Source organism: Macrobrachium nipponense, chromosome 47, assembly GCF_015104395.2.
Source record: "Macrobrachium nipponense isolate FS-2020 chromosome 47, ASM1510439v2, whole genome shotgun sequence".
Lineage (NCBI taxonomy): Eukaryota > Metazoa > Arthropoda > Malacostraca > Decapoda > Palaemonidae > Macrobrachium > Macrobrachium nipponense.
In genome coordinates this window covers 32,905,424-32,923,922 of record NC_087222.1, presented here as the reverse complement: position 1 = coordinate 32,923,922, position 18,499 = coordinate 32,905,424, and the positions used below count along the sequence as shown (strand labels likewise).

General features: G+C 37.0%; 1 protein-coding gene across 3 annotated transcripts; it reads right to left on the bottom strand.

Annotated features, from left to right (window-relative positions):
* Positions 1-1,242: 1,242 nt before the first annotated feature.
* LOC135204497 (uncharacterized) lies at positions 1,243-14,432 on the bottom strand. 3 transcript variants are annotated; one of them, XM_064234667.1, is made up of 5 exons: positions 14,299-14,432; positions 8,009-8,131; positions 4,031-4,168; positions 2,950-3,193; positions 1,243-1,447 (listed from the first exon to the last, which is right to left on the bottom strand). In XM_064234667.1, the coding sequence occupies exons 1-5, from the start codon at positions 14,377-14,379 to the stop codon at positions 1,422-1,424; spliced, it is 612 nt and encodes a 203-aa protein (XP_064090737.1). In that variant the 5' UTR covers positions 14,380-14,432; the 3' UTR covers positions 1,243-1,421. The 3 variants fall into 3 exon arrangements, with proteins under 3 accessions (XP_064090737.1, XP_064090738.1, XP_064090739.1); XM_064234668.1 differs by having other exon boundaries at positions 3,002-3,193; XM_064234669.1 differs by lacking the exon at positions 2,950-3,193.
* Between the last annotated feature and the right edge of the window lie 4,067 nt (positions 14,433-18,499).

The window sequence follows — 18,499 nt, the reverse complement described above, 5'->3', positions numbered from 1 at the left end:
ATGATGTAGCGGGGGTATACATAATCAATTGCAATAATTGTGGAGACAGATATGTGGGGGAATCAGGTAGGGGAATAAGGACTAGAGTCCAAGAACATAGAAGGGCAGTACAGCTTAACTCTCAGCGGAGTGCTATAGCTAGACATTGTTGGGAAAATGACCATAGGATGGATTTCAAAAACAGTAGGCTTATATACAAAAGCAACAAAATTAGTCACAGGAGGGTAGTAGAATGTGCACTTATCAGAGAGATTAAAGTAATTGAAGGAAACAAAGGTTTTACCTCAGAAGATCCCATAAGCCGAGCTTTGATATTAAAAGAAGCTAAGATTGACCCTGCTGACCTGGAGATTAGGTTTCCTGCCCAACAGACTTTTGGTGACCACACCCTTACCACAAGGGTGAATCCCATTGACCATCAGCTCAGGATATCAGAGCGACAAGAGGGGATTGGCAACTCTCAAGAAAACCAGAACAGCCATCACATAAATGACAGCTCAACGAGAAGAAGTTCCAGAAGACTGCTGGGCCTTGACCCAGGCTAACATCCCAAATATCTCTTGAGAATGGGCCACAGAAGGGCCTGAAAGTACTCGAGTGTGGAGTAAAACTATATGTAAATATTTAGAAGTAAACAAGTTACAAAGTGATTTTGTGGGTTTCTTTTTCAATCTTCAGAAGAAAACTGAAAGAAGTTTTTGTTTGGATTATTATTATTATTATTATTATTATTCATTGCATTTTAAAAATTTTATACTTCATAAGTTTCGTTTGTTGATATTTATATCTATTACTGCAATAGACTCATTTATGCAATCCTTCGCTTTTTTATGACTCATCTTAATGAATTACAAGATAATATCATTCTATGCTTCAAGCAAAAACATTCAGGCAGCGAAAAACATTTAAAAAACCAAGTTATTGTCCCTCCCTGGAGACGGTGCAGTTGACATTGCCAACCTACTCGATGATTCTCAAAAAATGTCACACAAGGACAGTCTACTTTGTATCAAATCAAGAACTGTTTCAATCGGGAAGGACTGTCTTTGAGTCTGGATTGGACACAAAGAAAATTGTCCAAATCTCCCTGTCACTTCAATAATCGAGAATACTTCATATTCGCATGTGCACAGCTACAGAAAATTAAGTAAAAACTAGTATAAATAGAAGTGTCAAGCGATGCCTTGTGAAACAGTTACTTCAATAATAGGGATGGAATCACAAAGAGCTATTTTGTATGCTAAATTTATTTGCAGAATAATCATAAAACATATTTAAGAAATAACATAAGTTTTCAATTTAAGATTCTTCAATGTATAATTAGGATGAAAAGAATGTTTTCAGTCAAATTAGTAATCATAATTAATGGTTCTCAGTCTAGCAGGGGACAACGCCAGTTCTCACCCATCTGGTTGCAAGGGTTAGCCACTTTCGTTTGAATCCTCTCCTGAAAAGAAAAGATGATCAAAGGCTTCAAAAACATGAAGGTAAAGAACGAGAAAAATTGCGGTAGTATTCTTAAAAATAGGCATCATTCGTCATTACTGCATGATTCTTTAATTAAACTTTTAGAGGGATTTCTATATGAAGATCATACTTACCAATGGAGTCTAATCAAAATCAGCTAAAAGGAGGAAAAAGGAGATTATGAAAATAATGGCAATAACAACAATACCAGTGAAGTACGTCCTAAGCACATGGTAATGACCCAAGAGGGAATCTTGAATGAATAGCCATGAGAAGAAAAGGTCCCATGACCAGCAGCTGAATAAATCAGTGTTTCTCATTTCAAGGCCTAATGGAAAGGGCAGAATGAAAGAAAGGGGAGGTACAAGGAGTTAAACCTGGAGTAAGTGGGGAAGGAAGGAAGGAAGGATAGAAGACTAAGGGTGAGGAAAATCGGAAGCAGTAAGAAATGTCGAGGGAAAAAAAGTTCTCCAAACCATGCAGTTCAAGTATTGTTTATTTCCACCCAGTAAAAGTGTGAAGCTGTGGTTTGTTGAGTTGAAAACATCCCTATCTGAGAAGACGGTGATCCTCTCATGAGTCTCAAGAGAATGGATGCTGCCAATAAGATTCCCTTTAGGAAACTGAAAATAAGCCCATTCCGCAAAAGGAGACCAAGATTAAGGGAAAGGGTGACACAAGATAGAACGTAGGTCCTAGACGAGAGGTGACAATGACACTAGGACCTTCAGAAGAAGTGGCGAAAGAAAGCCAGTAGGAGCCATAGGAGATGTAGCAAAGGAAAGTCTTCCCTGAAGAAGAGGTGACAATGAAAAATAAAGACCAATGATCAGATGAACTACCTTTTATTATATCCTGTAGAGAAGAGGAACTAAAGGATGAAGCTTTAATGACTGGATTGAAAAATAAACATCTAGTTTTATTCAAGATTGTCATGTTGACCCTGAACTTAACTCAAACAAATTGACTGAAGAAGGAAAGAAGTGAGAAGGAAGTAGATTGTGAAACTCATTCTGAAGGAGGAGTGAAGGAGCATTTGAAAGAACGCACCCATCACGATCACCACTAACAACGATTAGAGTGAAGATGTTGCATTTTCAATCTCAATAAAAGTATTAAACTGCTAAATAAATAGCAATAGAACAATAGAGAGTCTCTAATCTATTGTTATTATTCAGAAGATGAAGAAGGACCCTATTCATATGGAACAAGCCCACCACAGGGTCCATTGATTTGAAATCCAAGTTTTTAAAGAATTTGGTATTTATTAGAAGGAAGTAAGAGGAAGTAAAGGGAAATATAGAGAGAAGAGATCCTATTTTTAAAAGAAATAAATTAATAAATAGATAATTAGATAAAATCCTAAGCAGTCACACAGATGAACAACATCAGAATGTTTGGTGCTGTGGTTAAATAATCTCTCTTAAAGATCACAGAGGTGCTCCTCATGACAAAAAATCAAGAAATGGAAATCTTTCTTACCATTACCGACCATTCCCATTCTCATTCCCGTTCCCTTTATTGTTCCCATTACCTTGCCCGTGCCCATGCCCATGCCCGTGCCCATGCCCATGCCCATGTCCGTGTCCGTGTCCGTGAGTATCCACGCAACAGCGACAGTTTGCATGACCACAGAATTTGAAGACCTTCCCGGGGCACACATGGGGACCGTCTTTTCGGAAGCAGTAGCCTCCAGCAGCTGTGCACTTGTTCGTCTCATCGCAACCTTTGACCGTCGACGAAAAAACAATGTATGTTATTAATATTATTATTAGTATTATCTTGAAGACGATGAACCCTGTTCATATGGAACGAGCGAGCCAAAGGGGCCACTGAATTGAATTTCAATACAAGCTTCCAAAGAATATGACAACCATTAGGAAGTAAAGGGAAATGTAGAAAGAAGAAATCTTACTTATCAAACGGAAAAATACATTAATAAATTAATGAATAGGTCAAAATGTATTCAAATTCAAGGAAAACAGCATTGGACCAGTCCTGCATCGTATTTTCTTCGCCTGAAATTTTGAAGAAGCTCCAATTGCATGGCATCCTTAGTAGGAAGACTGTTCCGCTGTCCTTTGGCGAGGAATATAGGACTTCTATCACTATTATATGAATAATGAACTTCATGCTTTTACATTACAGAATAAATAGTTAATCTTACAGTACAAATTACTGATGATCAATCAGGTCATATCTAGATTATGAAAGAAGCAGGAGCACCCAAACATATATTACTCTTTGATACATACATACATACATACATACATATATATATATATATATATATATATATATATATATATATGTATATATATATATATATATTTATATATATATAATATATATATATATATATATATATATATATATATATATATATATATATATATGCGTGTGTGAGGACTAAAAGGAAATGAATAATGATGAATGAGCAAGTCAGGAAAAGCCGAAGCAGAAAGAGAATTCTAAAGTCTGGTAGTATAAGGGAGTCAATGGAAAATATTCCACAACAGATTTTGAGGTCTAATCTTACCACTGAAGAGGATGATTCACTCACCTCCCTTGCAACAGGAGCAGCTGTCTCCAAGGCAGCCATTGGGGTCGAGAACACCTGTGCAGTTGCCCGATTCAGAAGGAGCAATGCACGACCCGCCAGCATCTCCGCAGGCAGGTAGTGTGACACAAGTAGAAGTATCTGAAAAAAAAAGAGATGAACTCTTATGATTAGTAGTAGAATCATTGAAAGGATGAAGATCCCTATTTTCCTGTGAAGTAGCCCACCAAAGTGGGCTGTTTGACTTGTAGTTTCATTAGAAAGAAGTAAGAGGAGGTCAACGGAAATAGAGAAAGAGAAGTTCTTACTTATTAAAAAAGGAATAGATTTCAGATAAAACAAACAGACACGAAATGAAACGACAGGAATTCAAATGATATGTATATATGTAAATGTCTATACGTACATAAATACACATGACTGTCTTTTACTGTAATCCAATAGTACCATATGAAGATATATGTCCGATGAGAACACTATTTGTACGTTGCAACCATATAATATTTCGGACACTACTTCTCCTGTCTGTGTCCCTGTTCACTTGTAAAACACTTTACCAGTGAATGTCCTAAATATATGGTTGGAACATATGAAAAGGGTTTTTATGGGCCTTTATCGTCATACACACACACACACACACACGCACACACTCACGTACACACATATCATGTGTGTGTTTGTGTTTGCGTCTGTGTTGAGAAAAAGATTCTCAGTTTTTATAAATGCAACCAGGTCGAGTTATGATCGTGACATCCAGCAGTTTAGACTGCTTCATGCATCCCCCTCAGTGGCGGATCCAGGATTTAGGAAAGCAGGGGCGGGGGCCGGGCGCTGTTTGTTAAAGTAAGGGGCTGTATTAGGTAGGAATTATATTTATTTTCTTGTTACTTACTCTGCCTTCTTTCTTCCTTCGAATTAGTATTAGGGTAGTTTTTTGGTCTGGCCAGCAAGATTGCTGGATCCAAACAAGTTATTTATTAATAATTGTCATTTCCTCCTCATATTCTTGTCTTTTTTTGATAAGGTTTAGCTTTCTTAGTTTCAGGGAATCCAGTTGGACTCTAAGAACCGGTATTTGTCCTTCCTGGGGGTTACAAAGGTATTGCTGTATTCATTAAATCCCACAAGGTTGGTTTAAATTTTGTATTTATTACGTATTAAATATTGTTAAGTTTTCTTGAGTGTTTTTGTTTCCGCTGACTTTTAACACTGTTACATTTGTGACTGATAACAACTATATTATAATCTAAGAACTTGTTTAACAAGCCCCGAAGATAGAGACAGAATAGTAATACAAGAAAGGAGAGACTCGATTACAAATCAGGTAGAAAAATTTTCATACTTATGATGTACTTTAAGCCAAGAGGGAGGATGTGAGGCTGAAGTTGACAGTAGGATAAAAGCGGCGTGGAAGAAGTGGAGAGAGGTAACTGGAGTAGTATGTGATAAGAAAATACCAATCAAGCTAAAAGCCAAGATCTATAGCACAGTGATAAGACTAGTGTTAATGAATGTATCGAAAAAATGGGCTCTAAGAAGAAAAGAGGAATTAAAGCTTGAGAGAACAGAGATGGGAATGCCAAGGAGGATTATGGGAATATCGCTGCTTGAGAGATTGGAAACTGATGAAATAAGAAGGAGAGCAGATTAGTAAAGATTTCAGAGGTGATAAAAGTGTCACGATTGAGGTGGTATGGGCCAAGGTCGAGAGATTATAGGAGGTCTTGTCAGCGCTGACACAAAATAAGCCTCTTCTGCGCAGGTCAAGAGCGTGACGTCAACTCAACCTCGCCTTAGGCTATCACGAGGAAGGTCCTTTATCAATTAAATGGACAATAGCAGAAATATATGTGTTTGCAGATGCTCCACACCTGGTTAATTAGTTAATTTTTTAGAAATAACTTTTTTGACCATGAATTCATATTGCCGAATGGTACGTAGTATGTACCCTCACAATGGTCCAGTTAGAGAGTTAATAAAGAGGAGCAAAGTGATCTTCGGACAGCTTTTAAACTTTCCAAAAAACATATCAATGTTAATATAGGTATGCAACGGATGACAGTTAAACTGCTGTCCTAAAGTACCTATAAATCTATTGATCACTTCGGCAATTTTATTCGGCTTGTTGATAATTGGTTTGGTTTGTTTAATTCTCAACTTCCAACAGATAGAAAATCATCAAGAAATGCTTATGGGGCTAAACCTGTAAACGCAAGACAATATCTTGCAAGACGTGACTAAAACCGGTAGGGAAATAAGAGTGATGAAAAATAAAGTTCTCTATCTTTTATCTAACTTGCTGAAAATGGTAAAATAAAACCTGGGCATGACGTATACTCTAAATCAGGCTTGGTTGGGGCACTTTTTTGGTTGCATAAATCAAATGGGAGAGTACGATCAGCAACCATCACCAGTTGCATTTAAACGTTGTCTCAGAGCCCACCTTTAAGGAAAAGACAGCATAATTGTAAGCTCAAAGAGCAACGTTGAAAACTGCAACAGTGAAAATGTAACTTCCGCCTCATTTTTCCACGTCCCTGACAAGCAAGATGCATCGTTTGAAGGCAAAGGAAATTCTCTTCAGAAAGACCCCAGTTTATCAGGAATTTTATGTTGCTTACCAGAATTTAATAAGAATGGATCAAGTGATGACTTTAAAGACCAGGAAGTTGAAGAACAAACATAGGAAGATGCCATAGAAGAGGAAGAATAAGGTTTGTGATATGTTGGCGGGTTCATTGCTCACAAGTTTCCACAATATGAACATTTAGGAGCAAAAGTAACAAAAGGAGATGACACATGGGTTGGTGCCATAAGCTTTAGAGAGGGCAAACTACTGAAACCTAGTGTTTCTTGATCATTTGAAGCGTATGGATATGATGTTTTATTCTCATCATGGGGGGAGCGGGTCATGCTGTAAATGCAGTAAAAGGGGTGATCATTAAAGTAGTGGTAATAGCAGTCACATCCAAATAACTTCAGAAGTCGAAATATTTTTTTCGATGCCATACATTTGATTAGAATTCGAGATTTGAACAGTCACATTAGTGGTTCAGGAAACGCGGTGAATAAGATGAAAAAGTTAGCGACATAACTAGTAATATTATAAAATATGTGCGATGTGTGATTTTATAGACTTGTTAAATGTGTATAATTTTAAAAAACTATTATTGTTTAAAATGTTCTTTAGAACTCCCTCATGATTATTTAATATAATGAAATAGTTTTTATATGTATTAATTTACTGAAGAAACAGATAATGGTATTTAATAACGGAAAAAAAAGAAGAGAGGAAAGGTAGGTTTTCTATAATTCCAATGTTATTTGGCGAAAGCGTTCTAATGATCTCTCTTATGATTATTCAATTTAACATCATAGAATGAAGAACCTTCATCTGACTATTACATTAATTATCGAATAGCTTCGAGTATTTAGAAAAATAAAAAAGAGAAAGGAAAGGCAGGATTGCTATAGGTTAAGTAGACTGACTGTGGTTATTTTGACGTCACGCACCTAACTGTTTAATCGTCTACCCAGATTAAGCTGTGGCTGACAAAACCTTATATTCTCTAGACCTTGGTATGGGCATGTGTTGAGGATGGACGACGACGAGGGAGCGAAGAGGGCTTGGGAGAAACCTGCTGGAGGAAGAAGATCAAGAGGGAGACAGAGAATGAGATGGCGAGATGAAGTGAAGGAAGATATGGAGAGAACAGGTTTGGTGGAGGATGATGATGCCTTTGATGGGGGCCAGTGGAGAAGAATGTGCATCAAGCAACCAACTCCTGAATCTTCCTTTTTTAAAGTAGAGATGGCGGAAAGAAAGAAGAGAGAAGAAGAAACACATTTCTGGATCAGCGAGGAATTAATCAGTTGATCTTGGTTCTTTTTAAGAAATAAGGAAGAAAATGAGTAAATCAGAAAGCCCAATTTTCCAACACATGATTATATTGAAGTATTGCCTTAAGTAAGGACAGTCACCAGCAATGCAGCAAGTGCAAGTTGAAGCTGCGCATCCTGCGTCATAGGAAGTGCCCGAGCATCCAGCTGAGATCTTACTGCAATTGCCACCATATCCGGTACACTCGTCAGTTTGTGTGCATGCTGAGAATGATAAGAATAATACATTCTCCTGTAAGTGTTGAACCCAGTAGGGAGTAGTGCCGTCAATGTACCACACGCGATGCACTGTAGGCAGTACTCGAAAGTTCTTTGCAGCGTCCTTTCCTTAGGCCCCTAGCTGCTGCAATCCCATTCCTTCTTTTTACCGTACCTCCGTTCATAGTCTCTTTCTTTCTTTCTGGTGATTTTTCTTAACCCTCTTTTCCTAACAACTAGTTCATAGCTCAGATTCTTCTTCTTCTTCAGCAGCAAAAGGCTTTCCTCCTCCTCCTCCTCCTCCTCCTCCTCCTCCTCCTCCTCCCATCTCACCTTTCAAGCCTTTCTACTTTCAATTCCCTTTACCAATGAATGATCTCGTAGGTCCCTTTGGCCGAGGTCCTATATTCCATTCCTCATCTTACACAAGAATCTTGGGCTTTTTCTTGTAGAAATCTGAACAAACTTCATCACCAACAAAAGATTTATTTATATAGAAAATAATTTTCCTGCCGGAATCTGGATCCATCAGGGACGATTTCAATTTAAAATTTCATTGTGTTCCCAAACAAAATCTGACATTGCGTGATGGGCTGAACACACCTCTCATTCAATCGATGAAAATAACAGAAATTTCTGGACACATCAACCATGTTAAACTAAACTGTATTCAACCTACAGCACGAAGATAATATATCAGTCAAGTCAATGGAGAGTAATTCTGAATGAATAAGCTCATCATTGTATAATAGATCATTGACAGACAGTGCCCTAAAGGTGTCCTCCCTTCCAGAGGTCCTTCATTCCTCCTCACACCGTTGGAGACTGTGAAAGAACAGTCTGCCGGGTGAAACCTAAAACAGCTAGTTCCAAAATACCTAGTAAAAAAGAGCTAATTCCAAAATAGCTAGTATACCAACAAAATAGCTAGTGTACCAAAATAGCTAGTTCGAAAATAGCTTGTTCAAAACAGTTACTTCTGACGGTATCTAAGATATTTAAAATATTAGTTTTAGTTTGACAACAGACATCAAGTGATTTGGATTTCTTTATAAGTGATATTGTTTATTCGTCTGTTGGATCTGACTTACTTTAAATGAACAGTCTATCAACATGAAAGTGATAAAATCGCAAAAAGGATGTGATCAAATATGTCACGAGGGATATGTTTACCGAAGGGACACAACCAATAACGAAACGCAAAATTGGAAATGAGTCATCGAAGGCTGTAAAGGAACAGCCACAACTGCGGTTGATTATAGTGATAATAGTGATGTAGTTTTAGGCCAAAAGCATTCACATGCACCCGATGTGCCAAAAGAAAAAGCTAAGATTGCCTTCAGTATGCTAACTGAACAAGCTTCTGGTTCGACTGCACCACCCACCGTAGAGTCATTGTTAACATTATGCAAAATGTTGATTGTGAAACTTCTCTTGCATGCTGAAAAGAAAAGCACTTACGAAATGCATACAACGAAAAAGGCAAAAAATGAAAGGCTACTTTCCCGAACCGAATTCAGTTTTAGAGATCAATTTACCTAAAGATTTTAAAACAATTACTATGGGGAGTGCTACAGAAAACTTTGTATTTTATGATGAAAGTGATTCCCAAGAAATACAAATATTCGAAAGCAAAACTATGCTAGACATACTCGCAACTTCTGCAAACTGGATGCGTGATGGGACTTTCAAAAGTTTTCCACAATTATTTTATCAACAATACGCGATCCATGCTATTAAAAGTGAATATTTATTTGCATGTGCCTATATTTTGCTGACAAATAAAACAAAGGAAACTTATAAAAAAGCCTTTAGTGTCTTAAAACAAAAGCGCCCAGACTTACAGTCAAGCACAAGTACCACGGAGCTTGAGAAACCAGTTATGGATGCTTTCAAATATGTCTTGGAAAATGTGGAGATTCAAGTATGTTTCGTCCATCTTTCACAGGCAATTTGGAGGAAAATTCAATGTATTGGTCTAACAAATACTTATGTAACCGATGCTAACTCTCGCCTTTATTGTAAATTGCTTCTTGCTGCATTAGCATTCCTACCCCCAGATGAAATAACACAAGTATTCGAAGAACTGCTGGGCACACTAGAAGATATTCTTCAAATGGAGCAAGAAATGGAAGAATTATACTGTTATTTTGAAGATACATACATTGGAAAGCCCCGAAGAACAGGAGGAAGCAGAAAGCCGCCTTTATTTTCCCCAATGAATTGGAGCGTTGAACAAAGGTCAACAGATGGTTTACCGAGAACCACAAACAAGCTTGAAGGATGGATGGCACCGAGCAATTCAGACCCCATCTAGTGTATGATGCCACGCACCCTTCCTTCCTTATGGCGGTCTTTAAGAGGCATTCAGCAGGAAGAAATATGCAAAGAACTAGGTCGACTGCTTGTTTATCAGGCGAAAGGGAGACTGCAAGTAAAACAGCCAAAGAAGTTAATGGAAGGATTCAGACATTAAATCAAAGACTCAAAAATAAAGAAATTTCAACATTTGAAATCTTACGTGGCAGTAGTTATATTATCAAATACTGATTAAATATATTTATAATTTTCTAATTAATCCCTAACTGTATAAGTTCTGATGTTGCCGTTACCACATACGAATTCCTTTTTAATGTTTTATGAATTTTAAATAAAGTATATCAGATTTGTAACTTTTTAAAACCTAACTTTCTTGTGCACTAGCTATTTTGGAACTAACTGTCTTGGACAAGCTATTTTGGAACTAGCTATTTAGGTACACTAGCTATTTTGATATGCTAGCTATTTTGGAATTAGCTCTTTTGGACTAGGTATTTTGGAACTAGCTATTTTGGGCCTAGCTGTTTAGTCACGTAATCGCTGGCATGGGGTCACGAGTCAACAAAGTTTGGCATTCGATAGGGAATTAAATTTTCATAAGATGGCGTGTGAAAAGTGTTATTCAATTATTAAATGCATAATAAATATTGGAGTAAGCATGAAAATATTGACCACTATCAATCAAACACTGTAACTGTCAGGTCATTAGTTCATTTGTGAATAAAGCGATTAGATGTCACAGCTTTTAAAGAAAACTGCTTTGTCTTAATATTTTTAACGGATAACTATTATATGTTATGTATTATTTATATTCTTCCAAACATGTTAAAAATAACTAATAAATCCCTCTATTCACTTCAGCCTTATTTATATTTTTTCGACACCTTGTTCTGTGAGCAGGGACCTTATAATAATTATATATGTGAATATATATACAAATAGATTTTTTTCCTATAGTTGATTTGGAGGCCCCCTAGAATGCTTGGGGGTGGGCGAGCGCCCCTCGCTGACCCCACCCCAAATGACGCCCCTGAAACATATGTCAGTACACAAAGCACTACACCCAAGAGCAAATGCAGACAGTATACATAGCACGGAAGGAAGGAGGGAGAGGGCTACTAAGCATAGAGGACTGCATCAACATCAAGAGCAGAGCACTGGGACAATATCTGAAAACCAGTGAAGACGAGTGGCTAAGGAGTGCAAGGGAAGAAGGACTGATAAAAGTAGAGGAAGACCCTGAACTATAATAGAGAGACAGGAGAATGAAAAGCAGAACGGAGGAATGTCACAAGATCAGGTCATATGATCCAGATATGTTTAAAGAACAACACATAGAAATCAAATCTCACCCATATGTAGGAAGTGTAATATGAAAAGCTAAACCATAAACCTCATAGCAAGTGAATGCCTGGTGCTTGCACAGAACCAGTACAAAAAGAGGCATGATTCAGTAGCAAAAGCCCTCCACCTCCACTGGAAACTGTGCAAGAAACACCAGCTAGCTTACAGTAATAAGTGGTACGAGCACCAACCTGAGTGATATAAAATGATCGGTCGAAGATCAGATAAGGTGATACGTGCCAATAACCCAGACATGACATTGATTGACAAAATCAAGAAGAAAGTATCACTCATTGATTGATGTCGAAATGCCACGGGACACCAGAATAAATGAGAAAGAAAGAGAAAATATCGTTAAGTATCGAAACCTGAAAATAAAAGTAAAAAGGATATGGAATATATATGCCGGTGGAAATTGTACCCATAATCATAGGAACACTAGGCATGATCCCAAGATCCCTGAAAAGGACCTGGAAAAACTAGATTCTGGAGTAGCTCTAGGATTCATGCAGACGAGTGTGTACTAGAAACAGCGCTCATAGTGAGAAAAGGTATGGACTCGTAAGGAAGCAGGATGCAACCCGGAACCCCTAAACACTATAAATACATACAGTCGAATAGAATGCATGTGATAGACCTCCCCCTATAATAATAATAATAATAATAATAATAATAATAATAATAATAATAATTAGTGCATGGGAAGAAGACTAATAAAAGTAGACGAAGACCCAGAAATATACAGAGACAGGAGAAAGACAGAAAGAACAGAGGACTGGCACAACAAACCAATGCACGGACAATACATGAGACAGACTAAAGAACTAGCCAGCGATGACAATTGGCAATGGCTACAGAGGGGAGAGCTAAAGAAGGAAACTGAAGGAATGATAACAGCGGCACAAGATCAGGCCCTAAGAACCAGATATGTTCAAAGTACGATAGACGGAAATAACATCTCTCCCATATGTAGGAAGTGCAATACGAAAAATGAAACCATAAAAACCCATAGCAAGTGAATGCCCGGCACTTGCACAGAACCAGTACAAAAAGAGGCATGATTCAGTGGCAAAAGCCCTCCACTGGAGCCTGTGCAAGAAACATCAGCTACCTTGCAGTAATAAGTGGTACGAGCACCAACCTGAGGGAGTGATAGAAAACGATCAGGCAAAGATCCTCTGGGACTATGGTATCAGAACGGATAGGGTGATACGTGCAAATTGACCAGACGTGACGTTTGACTGACAAAGTCAAGAAGAAAGTATCACTCATTGATGTCGCAATACCATGGGACACCAGAGTTGAAGAGAAAGAGGGAAAAAATTGATAATTATCAGATCTGTGAAAATAGAAATAAGAAGGATATGGGATATGCCAGTGGAAATCGTACCCATAATCATAGGAGCACTAGGCACGATCCCAAGATCCCTGAAAAGGAATCTAGAAAAACTAGAGGCTGAAGTAGCTCCAGGTCTCATGCAAAGAGTGTGATCCTAGAAACGGCACACATAGTAAGAAAAGTGATGGACTCCTAAGGAGGCAGGATGCAACCGGAACCCCACACTATAAATACAACCCAGTCGAATTGGAGGACTGTGATAGAGGGAAAAAAAAAAATAAAAAAAAAAAAAAAAAAAAAAAAAAAAAAAAAAAAAAAAAAATAATAATAATAATAATTATTATAATAATAATAATAATAATAATAATAATAATAATAATAATAATAATAATAATAATAATACTAATAATAATAATAATAATAATAATAATAATAATAATAATAATATATAAATTGGAATGACACCCTCTTTCAAACAAGTCTTAATGAAAGATATTGCTGCATCAGCTGCATTCAACTTGTAAATAGCCTTCTCTATTTCCTAATAATAGCTTTCTCCTGCTACTACAACTGGCGAGTATTGCGTTTGAAATTACTCATCAGGAGGAGTCAATTTCGGGGTATTGCTTAAAATTTTATTTATTTGCACAGTAAATGAACAAATAGATCAAACATAAGTAGATCTAGTGGCCAACGTTTTCTCTCGGTATCATCCGCGCATGATCACGGCAGTGGATCTGACCAGACCGTAGATGCTGTCGAAATCTACTCAATAGAGAATCGTTGGCCACTAGATATACTTATGTTTTGATCTATTTGTTCATTTACTGTAACAAATAAATAAATTTTAAGCAATGCCCCGTTATTGACTCCTCCTGATGAGTAATATCGGCGCAATACTCGCCAGTTGTAGTAGCAGAGAGAAAGATATTATTAAGAAAATAGAGAAGACTATTTACAAGTTGAATGCAGCTGATGCAGCAATATCTTTCAATAATAATAATAATAATAATAATAATAATAATAATAATAATAATAATAATAATAATAATAAAGATGCTGTGGTGGGCTTCTGAATAATAATAATAATAATAATAATAATAATAATAATAATAATAATAATAATAATAATAATAATAATAAAATAATAATAATAATAAAATCTACATACGTGTTTTAATGCAGCATGTGCAGAATTTTGATCCACACAAGCTGGCGTTTGTAGCGTCGCAAGAGCTGGAGCTTGCCACATCAACACATTGGGAGCTCAGAGATTCACAGGCGTCCGTGTCATAGCAAGCTGTGAATAGAAGAAGCAAGATCCCGTTAACTATGGGTGTCTGTCATGCTGATATCGGAGAGAGCTGAACGACGCAGAGCTGCGCCGATCTTAGCTCTCACATTTTCATTGAGTGGCTTGAAACGGAAGAAGAGGTGGGTCTAGTGGAACACCAGGACAGACTAAGTCGGTGTACCTCCTGTGGTGCACTGTAGGCATTACTGAAAGGTCTTTGCAGTGTCCCTTCCTTCGGCCACTAGCTACAACCTCATTCATTCCTTTTTACTGTACCTCCGTTCAAATTCTCTTTCTTGCATCCTCTCCTAACAATTGTTTCATATTGCAACAGTAGGATTTCATCTTGTTACACCTTTCCAACTGTTTTACCATCAATTCCCCTTCCAGTGCTGAATGACCACATAGGTCCCAGCGCTTGGCTTTTGGCCTCACACTGGCCCACCGCAGTAGGACCCAATCACTACTGTCGAACCATTAAGATATTTGACTTCCTTCTTCGCCATCACATTCATTGCTACAGGCATTATTTTCCTTTAATGGTAGTCTACCAGTAACCTCATTCTTTATCGTGTCAGTTTTTTAGAATATACAGCCTCATGTGACACAATTGTAAGTAATTCTTCTATCGATGGCGATGGTATATAAAGCTCACACACATACACACACACACACACACACACACACACACACACACACACACACACACATATATATATATATATATATATATATATTATATATATTATATATATATATATATATATATATATATATATATAGTATATATATATATATATATATATATATATATATATATCTATATATATCTAATAAAATGGAGCCCCATAAAACGGGGGGGGGTTTTTTTTAAGAGAGAAAAAGTACTATATTTCAGAGACTGCTGTCTCTCTCTTCAGTATATGAATGAGAAAAGTTTATCAGAAAAGGTGGTATTTTATACCAAGAGATTCGTCCACAAGTAAGCCATTTAGGTCACCCCTCCCCCGCTGATAATCTTTCTTAATCTTCTTAAGCGGGTTGGTTTGAATGAACACTGCGTCGACGATGTCCGATGTCCAATTCCCTTTTGAGATGTTCATTACCTGCTTCTCTTTTATTAAGGCCGATTCCATCATTTGACCCTTGTACCGGCAGTTGCTGCTATAAATTACACGTGACATATTCCAGTTTTATTCTATGGTTATGTTCATTTATATGGTTGAAAATAGCCGAGTTCTGTTGTCCATAACCTAACTGACCGTTGTGTTGTATTAATCTCTGGGGAAGTGATTTACCTGTAAATCCGATGTAAGATTGGTCACAGTCCTGGCATGGGATCTCATATACCCCAGAGTCTTTGGCGATGTCTTTTGTTGGACGTTAATCAGGGATTTGGCTAAGGTATTTGGGTAGGTAAATGCAAAAGGGTTGGATTTCCCAAGGGTGTGAGTTACTCTCTTAATCGTCTCCAGGTGGGGAATTTTTATTTTATTGTTGGGTGTGTCTCTGGTCTTGTCTTTAGGGGGTCGGTAGAAAATTACGTTTGCTTTTTGAATTGATTTCTCAATTAATGGTCAGGATACTTTAAAGATGAAAGTTGCTTGCGAATTAGTTCAAATTCTTTTTCCAGGAAATCTGGGGAACAAATTCGTAAGGCTCTTAAGAATAGGTTGCTAGCTACACCTATCTTGATAGTATTGTCATGATAGCTAAAGTAGTGAATATATGAAAGTGAGAACGTTGGTTTTCTGTATATGGGAAATCCAACCCTTTTGCATTTACCTACCCAAATACCTTAGCCAAATCCCTGATTAACGTCCAACAAAAGACATCGCCCAAAGACTCTGGGGTATATGAGATCCCATGTCAGGACTGTGACCAATCTTACATCGGATTTACAGGTAAATCACTTCCCCAGAGATTAATACAACACAAACGGTCAGTTAGGTATGGACAACAGAACTCGGCTATTTTCAACCATATAAATGAACATACCATAGAATAAACTGGAATATGTCACGTGTAATTTATATCAGCAAGCAACTGCCGGTACAAGGGTCAAATGATGGAATTGGCCTTATAAAAGAGGAAGCAGGTAATGAACATCTCAAAAGGGAATTGGACATCGGGACATCGTCGACGCAGTGTTCATTCAACCAACGCTTAAGAAGATTAAAGGAAAGATTATCACGCGGGGTGACCTAAATTGGCTTACTTGTGGACGAATCTCTTGGTATAAATACCACCTTTTCTGTAAACTTTTCTCATTCATATACCTGAAGAGAGAGACAGCAGTCTCTGAAATATAGTACTTTTCTCTCTACATTTTGGTGTTTTTTATGGGCTCCTTTTATTAGATGGAATTCTGTTGTTACAGAACATTTTTTTACCAGTCATATATATATATTATATATATATATATATATATATATATATATATATATATATATATATATATATATATATATATATATCAGTTGATGCAAGGTGAAGGACAATCGTTTATTCCCATTACGTATATGTACTTTTTATTGTCACGACGTTTCAAGACATAAAAGTCCCATTGTCAAGTTAAAAAAGATAAAACAAAAGTTAGAATCACAAACTAGGAAAACAAATTAAATGTACAAAAAAGTTTACAATTATAAAAAACATGTACAAGAGTATGGAGGAGTCAATACCAAAAGGTGCTGAACGCACAGACCGAGTGACAATTCGGGCCGGGTCAGCTTCGACTTGAACTTACGAGAGATACAGAGGTGTTGAGGAAGACTGGGTGTTTAACTGCGGAACGAGCTGTTTAATGAAAAGTGATTCTAAAATAGCTAAATGCTGTTCGTTAGGGGATTGCCCTATAATTTTAAAATTGTTGTAATTCATATCTTCATATTTCTTTGTATGTTCGCGTATACATGAAAACTCAGGATTAGTTAATTTGACACCTGTTCTATAACTAACGCCTTGATGAAAGCCTAATCTCACGTTGAGTAACCTCCGTGTGAAGCCGACTTACTTCCCTAGATTACATCTAGGGCAATTAAATATATATACGACTCCTGAGGTCATCAGTGGATTGAGTTTCTCCTTGTGTTTAAACAAGATCTAATATTCATTGAGTTGCAAGGTATTAGTCTTAATTCAATTGCAGGAAAAAACTTTTTATTGACAGTTTCAATTCATGGTAGAAATTTTTGTTATGAATAAAATGGGACACTTGCAAACAATTGTAATTTTGGCACTGTTGGTATTTTAATTTTAGGATGGAAGATATTGTTCAAGAATTTGTACAGGTGTTTATAAAAAAGTTTCGATGGAAAGCAATTGTCAGTGAAATATTGGTGGAGATAGGTTATTTCATTGTGAAATTGATTCCAGTTAGGGTTATGTAAAAGCCCTATGAAAGAGGTAGACATGGAGTTTAGTTTAAAATTATAAAACAGTTGCTATAAAAATTCGATCCCAGGCCGGTAAACGTTTCCTTTCTAAAAACCGTGGTGTTAAAATGATCATCATATCTAAAAGCGGTTACATCCAAAAATGGCAGTTTATTTTCCTTTTCATATTCAATTGTGAAATTAATGTTAGGATGTATTTCATTGGCATAATCAAGAAATTTGTCAGGCTGATCTTTATCTCTGAACAATAAGAAGGTATCATCAGGGAGCACATAAAAATGTTTGCAAAGGTGGGACCCAAAGGGGATCCCATCGCCATACCATCAACCTGAATGTAGGTTTTGCAATTAAAAACAAAGGCTGTGTCCTGCACAGCGAGCTCGAGCAATTTTCTAAAATCCGTAAGGTTAAAATTATTAAAAGTGGCATCTGGGTCAGTAAAAATCCGGCTAACAATAATATCAATGGTTTCTTCTACCGGTACATTAGTAAAAAGAGACTCCACATCCATGCTAACCATAAATAAGTCTGAATCCTGGGGTAAGATTTTTTTTCTTTAAAATGTTCTGAATTCTTAAAACTATAGATATTGGTAGTTAAAGGCGCTAGGAGAGGCACAAGAAAATTTTGGCAATTTTGTAATTAGAAGAGGTATAGGAGGGGAGGATAGGCCTCATTGG